Source organism: Chaetomium globosum, genomic scaffold (genome assembly GCF_000143365.1).
Source record: "Chaetomium globosum CBS 148.51 scaffold_5 genomic scaffold, whole genome shotgun sequence".
Taxonomy (NCBI): Eukaryota; Fungi; Ascomycota; class Sordariomycetes; order Sordariales; family Chaetomiaceae; genus Chaetomium; species Chaetomium globosum.
In genome coordinates this window covers 1,910,964-1,917,480 of record NT_165980.1, presented here as the reverse complement: position 1 = coordinate 1,917,480, position 6,517 = coordinate 1,910,964, and the positions used below count along the sequence as shown (strand labels likewise).

The window sequence follows — 6,517 nt, the reverse complement described above, 5'->3', positions numbered from 1 at the left end:
TCGTGCACCACCAGCACCACATTCTCCCGCATATTTTCCACCAACACCTCCTCCGGAAAGGCTAGCGTCAGGTTGCTGACCGCCGTGTCTTTGCGCCCGGGCCAGGAGCCGAGGTACACGCCGTTGAGGTAGGCGGACCAGCCGTGGGCGGCGCCGCCTTGGATGGCGAGGTGGATGGCTATTGGTGTTGGTGTGGTGGTGTTGGTATTGTTTGGGGTGGTGGTGAAGTGGCCGCGCCAGAGGAGGGTGCCGGTGTGGAAGCCGTGGGGGTTGGCGGAGAGGGGAAAGGTGGTGGTGTTGAGGGGGGACCAGGCGGGGCCGGTGTCGGGGTAGGAGGGGTGGCGCTCGGGGAGGGCGTCGTGGGATTTCCAGGAGGTGATTTGTGGGGGTTGGAAGGAGTCCGTGGATGGGGGGGCGGGGATGGTGGCGCGGAGGGTGGAGTGGTTGGTTTGGGTGGTGGGGAGGTCCATGCCGTTCCAGAGGATGCGGGTCATGCTGGAGAAGGTGAAGACTTCGAGGGGGGTGGTGCGGTTGGTGTCGCCCGTGAGGGAGATGGTGGTGTTGTCGGTGAGGAGGGCGGAGCGGACGAGGTGGGGGCCGATGACCAGGGCTACAGAGTCGGAGGTCTTAATGTTATCCAAATTCAATTCAGGGGTAAGGAGAATGGCTGGGGACGTACCGGTTTGATCCACGGGAACCTTAGGATCGTTCGTCAGCGCCGGAGCCCAGACCTCGTAAGCCGTCTTCCGGTCAACGAGTACCACTCTGACGCCGTTGTCAAAGTCTAGAACCGTCATAACTTCTTTTTGGTCGTAATATCCAATGATGATCCCGTGTTCGATCGCGACAATAGTGACGGGCGGCCCTGATGAAATGGTTCCCTCCTTCGCACCCTTCAGGTAAAACTCCCCCGACCTACCCCTGGGCGTCCACAGCACCAATACCGGTCTCCCATCAATAATGGAGTACGTCAGGATCTCGGCGGTTGAGTAGTAGAGCGTGTGGTCTCCGAAGTGGAAATCAGCCACCAGGATCTTACCTTCGTGTCCGCTGAGAACCACGGCGCTGGAAATTTTGGGCACAAAGAACTCTCCAATACTAGTGTTAACCTTAAGGACAAACCACTCCTCTGACGCTGAAGCCGTATCAGCATGCCGGATGACGTAGAAGCCCGCTCCTGTGTCGGGATTCCGCAACTCGGTCGTAAAGAGGTCCGTGTTGTTGGTGTAATCTAGCCCCGTTCCCACACGCTCCGTGTGCGCAAGTTCGTCGGCAACCCTCGTGAACAGGCCCAAGTTCTTGATCTCATAGTACTTGTCGCCGATGCTCCGGTCCTCAGATATAGCAGCACCATAGTCGTAGCTGCTGCCGAGAAAGGGCGCCGCGAGCCAGCCCCAGTTGGTGCCGCCGTATATCATGTACAGGGTCAGCATGGTAACGCGCTGCGCGATGTTGTCCCGGTAGTAGAAATTGACAAAGCCCACGCCCGTTCTCTCCGGGCACCCACCAAGCGGACCGTCCCATGGCGTCGTGGCCCCGCCTTGAAACTCAGGCATGAGGGATGGCTGCTTGGGCGAAGCGTATTGGAACTGGTCTGAGTAGTTGGACACGGCCCAGGGAGTTATGGGGCCGCATTGATCGAGGATACAGGACCAGCATTGTGGCTGGGTGGAAAACCGGGATGTTAATGCGTTGAAACAGAATGGTTGTCCTGCCTCACACTTACATAACTGTCCAAGCCGTAGATATCCACGTTCCCGCCAGCATCGACGGTATCGTAATCCTTTGACCACGAGGGGCCACTCCGGTTCGGTACGTTGTGAATGAGTGGCACAACAATCCCGTTCGTCCTCGCGTTTTCCTCGAGTTTTTCCATGTAGGAGACGGCTTCTAGGTTGGGAATCCGGGCCTTCTCGTCTCTCCACTGTTTCGCGTACTCGTTCTCGATCTGGTACATGAGAACGGTCCCGTCTTCGGTCAATTGATACGGCCGTGTGAGTTGGGAGATGCCGTCCTGATAAGGCGTCCAAGCCTCCGTGTAGGCTGTGCCGTTGAGCCGCAGTGCACCATACTCGTCCGTCGTTGCCCACAAAGCCATGCCCCCACCATTCAGCTCTCCATTTATATGAGGCCCCGGCCGGACCGTCACATACAAGCCGTTGTCTTTCGCCATCTCGAGGAACCGAGTTATGTTGCGGGGACCGGTGCTAAAGTCTACTGAATCTGGGGTTGGGGCATGAAATCCCCAGTGCGTGTAGATCGAGACCATCCGCATGCCCGAGGCTTTAATCTTTTGGAGAATATCCTCCCACAGCTCGGGGACTGGTAGCCGGAAGGGGTGCATCTCTCCCCCAAATAGAAACAGGCGTTCTCCATTGATGATGATGCTGTGATGATCCCATTGAATTTCTTTCTGGAGTCCATTGTCGAGTATCGGCCATGGCGAGGAAGCGTTGGCGGAGAGGCCGCGTTGGAAGAGGAGGGAAAGAAACAAGAGAAAAGAAAGGGATCCAAATAACCGTCCGAAGGGACGAACGTGGTCTGTTATAGGGCACCAGAAGATCATGATATTAGAAGTATATGAAGCGCTCCTTGTGAAGACATGCACCCGGAGGCAACTATTGACTTTTACCACATGTGATGAAAGGGTGGCTGGGGCGTGCGTGAACCGACTGAAAAGGTAATATCTAGCCATGGGCAGCGGACGGCAAGATAAAGTATCATGCACCATTTCCTTGCCCTACCATAAGAACGGGCTAACTCGGGCCATGTAAGCAATTTATCTGTTAGGGTCGACTGGTCGGCATGTCAGGGGGCGACGGTTAATTAACAAGGCGCACCAATGGGATTCGACGAGAAGAAACGAGAGGGGGGACCGTAACATTCGGGATCATTGATCATCAAGGTGTACGGCGGACTAACCAACCGAGCCGACATGGCTTGGAGAATGTGGATCTTGGCCAATGTGAAGGGGATATCAGGATGGGAAAATCGTGTCGTCGGGGTGGGGGGTGTGAAAGTCCCTGAATTCTGTCCATCACATGCGTAATACATTACAAAGGGCGACAAGTTCCCCTTCCTGGGTGAGTGAAGCATCCCAGGTCATTATCTTCGATGTTATTCCGAATGATCCATCGCACGTCTCGTCATGAAGCCCGAGAAGGTCTCGTTCAGGGCCCATCCCATAAAAGCCCGCTTCCCCGTCCCTGAAATGCAGATGTGATCGCTCGTAACGCCATAGGAGAAAAGGAAGGCTAGAAAAGAAAGCAAAAGAAAGAAAAGGTAAGGAGAAAGAAAGAGAAAAGAATGAGAAAAAAAAGAAAGAAAATGAGGGACGAGTGATACCTAAGTTGATGCCTTGCGGCCAATGACAAACATACAACTCGCTGTGCCAAAAGCAGGCCGAGAAAAGCCCGATACGGTTGGCACTACATTGAAGAGAAACATTGTGTAAAAAGCCATACAGAAAATAGCAACGCATCCTTCTGCTTCAAAACACGGAAGATGAGGTTGCCTCGGGGTATCCATAATCTTCGTTTCCTCTTCGATCCATGCAGCAAGAGACACACAATAACTCGGTGGCATATCTTAGAGATCACCTGAACCGACTGACGTAGAGTCGTTAGCGTTCCCCATACGGATGCACCCCACCAGGGTGATCACGAAGGTACTGCTCAAGGTCGGTTGATATGTCGGCATATGCGTAGATAAGTCTGGAGCGATCGTTGGAGTTGTTCAGTGAATCGCCGGCTGTCGAGCTCTGTCCGGCCGTACCGCTTCCGGAAGCTCCGGTGTCCTGTTCATCACGAATGACCTCATACCCGGCGACATAAAAAGGATCTTCTTCCTCTTCTGCCTCCTGGGGTTGGACGGATGGCGGCGCCTCCGGTGGAGGTGGTGGTGCCGGTATCGCTCCTGCAGCTGTAGGGTTGGTGGCAAGACCGATGTTGTGTTGGTTGAGAAGTGGCTGCGTGTCAATGACCATATCGTCCTCTGGAACATCGTCGTCCTCCACGCCGTCCTGGTCCCCGTCGACCGAAGGCTCAATCAGTGGAGAGGTCCCTTGTGGCGGTGGGAAAATGGGAGCATCCGTGGGGGCAGGCCGTGCTGAGCGTCGCGTCTCCTCGGCCTGGATCAGGCGGTTGAAGTGTCTGCGTAGGGCAACAACGCCCTGGCCGGAAAACACACAGAAGACTGAGCGCTGGTGCTCGGTAAATTCTGAAAGAGGGTTATCAGCAACGCCCTTGGTATTTGGACGAGGAAACGGGAAATGCTCACCAGGCGGCGCGGGGCGGGAGTAGTGTTCCAGATCCTCCCGGAGAAATTCCTGGACTCCGGTTAGACTGAGGTGAGTCAGGCGAGGGCATGAATTGAGGAGCCGGATGATGCTCTGGAACAAGACGTTAGTGGACACCTAGTGGCAGGCTACCAACACGGAGGAACGTACCGCTTGCGTCAAATGAACGCAATAGCTCAGGTGGACTCTTTCCAAGCAGCTCTGGCTGCTGCTGAACTCGCCCGGGATGTGGTTGCCATGTGCATCCCTGCGCATTCTTGGTCGGCGGTTCGCATTTGCCAGGGCAATGACGCTGGCATCCGTGATACTAGTACACTTGACGAGGCCAATCCTCTTGAGCTTCGGAAGAGTGGCAAGTCTGGTAATTGAGTCATCTGTCAGGTTCTGACAACACCCAAGATCGATATAACGAATCCGGTTGCAATTGGCGACGAGGCGCTTCACGCCATCGTCGGTGATTTGACTGCAGTGGCCCATGTGAAGAAAGTGTAAGTTCCTCCCCAGGAGCGAAATAGCATAGACGGCAGCATCCGTCAAGTTGCGACATTTTTGGAGTACAAGGTTTCGAAGTCGCGGCGCAACCTCGATGATCTTCTCGATGGCGCGGTCGGTGACTGCAGTGGAGTTGCTCAGGTCGAGGATACGGAGATGTTCATAAGTTCTATTGGGCGGGAGTGCAAGGAAAGCAGAGTCGTCCACCAGCTCGCAACCGCCAAGGCGAAGCTCACGTAGCGCGTTGCCTTTAGAGAAGAGCGCAGTCACTGGTTCATTGCCGATGTGTCGACACTGCTGAAGATCGATTTCGAGAATGTTGGGACAATTTTCGGCGAAGGCAAGAACCGCCTCGTCCTGGATTTGAGAGCATTCGTTGAACTTGAGCTATACTGGTGTGTTAGCCGACATGTTTACCAGCCCCTGGCAATCAAAGATGCGACCTACCCTCTTGATGTACCGACAACGTTGTGCGAGTCGGACGAGGCTGTCATTCGAGATCTTTTGGCAGCCTGATATGTTGAGGCCTTGTAGGCGAGGGCAGTGCTCAGTTATTGCGTCGATCGAGGCAGCGGTTATATTGTCGCGAAAGCCCCCCGCCGTAGCAGTCGCGGGGAGCAAGGAAATGTCGAGAGAATAAAGGTGGCTGTTGTTCGAGACGAGAGCGATGAGCCCAGAATCTGTCAAGTTGTTGCAACCGGTGAGAGTGAGGCGCTCTATCCGTGTGCATTCAGCCAAGGCCATGACACTGCCGTCATTGATGTTGTCGGCTAGGGCGGCTAGGTTAAGACGCCGGATGAAATCGCGGTACGCGAAGGAAGGTGTTTTGAGGGTCAACGTTTGGCAAACAGTTTCGTGCTTCGGCCATGTTGAACATGAAGGGCGGTGCCAGAGGATTTCGACGGCATTACGAGCCCACTTTCTGCAAGTCAACATGGCATTAAAAAGGTCACCCGAAGTGCTCAGCTTAGCGAAGATGGCGATCAGGATCTCGTTCGGCAGCCGCTGGATGGGCTGGAGGCATTCGTCGTCGTAGACCTGCATGTTTTGGAAGTTGGGCACGCCGAGCGAGGACTGTGAGTCGTTGGTAGCGAGGAAGAAGTCGGATTCCTCATTGTCGGGAGGAACGGGTGAACTGGTCGACGAGGTTGTGCGGGAGTCTTCCTGAGGCGGTGGGTCGGTCACGCGGGCCCATGGCGGGTTACTGATGAAATAGGCTTGCGGCCCGCCGTCATCGGCGATGGCATCGAGAGATGCCGCTTGTCTCATCGTGGCAGTTGGAAGGAAAGGGTTTGTAGAGGTTTCGTGGCGCAACGCGCAGGTTGTTGTGAATGTTTTGGGAAATCAGTGGAGGTTGATTGAAAGTTGCGATCGATGGCGGTCGATGGCGGTGGTTGTGGATGTGGAGAGCAAGGGTGGGCTGTTGGCGGGATGCAGGGCTTCAGTTAACTTCGAGTCAATCAGCGGGGCCCAGGCTGATTGAAAATGGCCTAAGCCCGAAATGGTTATAGGCTTGGCAGGTTTGGGCGGCACTGTCGGCACAGCGCCACAAGTCTTCAGCTCGGTTGCTTGAATGGCAATGATGAAACGGCAAGCAAGTATGGCCCTGGCCCGGGCAAGGTAAGATCGGGCAGGAGGGGTTTTTCGAACGCCGGGTTTCTAGAACGTAAGACTTTGGAACGTAGGGTTTTTCGACTAGGAAGGTTGGGAGTTCAAACGTTGGTGGCT

General features: G+C 55.1%; 2 protein-coding genes across 2 annotated transcripts in view; both read right to left on the bottom strand.

Annotated features, from left to right (window-relative positions):
- CHGG_07438 (uncharacterized protein) overlaps positions 1 to 2,344 on the bottom strand; it is a gene marked incomplete at both ends in the record, with an annotated part of 3,347 nt that extends 1,003 nt beyond the window's left edge. Inside the window, 3 exons of the mRNA XM_001225093.1 lie at positions 9 to 610; positions 680 to 1,664; positions 1,727 to 2,344. Of these exons, the coding sequence (XP_001225094.1) occupies positions 9 to 610; positions 680 to 1,664; positions 1,727 to 2,344 (2,205 nt within the window). The remainder of the gene's footprint in view (positions 1 to 8; positions 611 to 679; positions 1,665 to 1,726) is intronic.
- A 1,278-nt stretch (positions 2,345 to 3,622) lies between these two features.
- CHGG_07437 (uncharacterized protein) lies at positions 3,623 to 6,058 on the bottom strand (the record flags this gene model as incomplete). Its single annotated transcript, XM_001225092.1, has 3 exons — positions 3,623 to 4,390; positions 4,448 to 5,176; positions 5,237 to 6,058. 3 exons carry the CDS (start codon positions 6,056 to 6,058, stop codon positions 3,623 to 3,625), a joined length of 2,319 nt encoding a protein of 772 aa, XP_001225093.1.
- Positions 6,059 to 6,517: the final 459 nt, after the last annotated feature.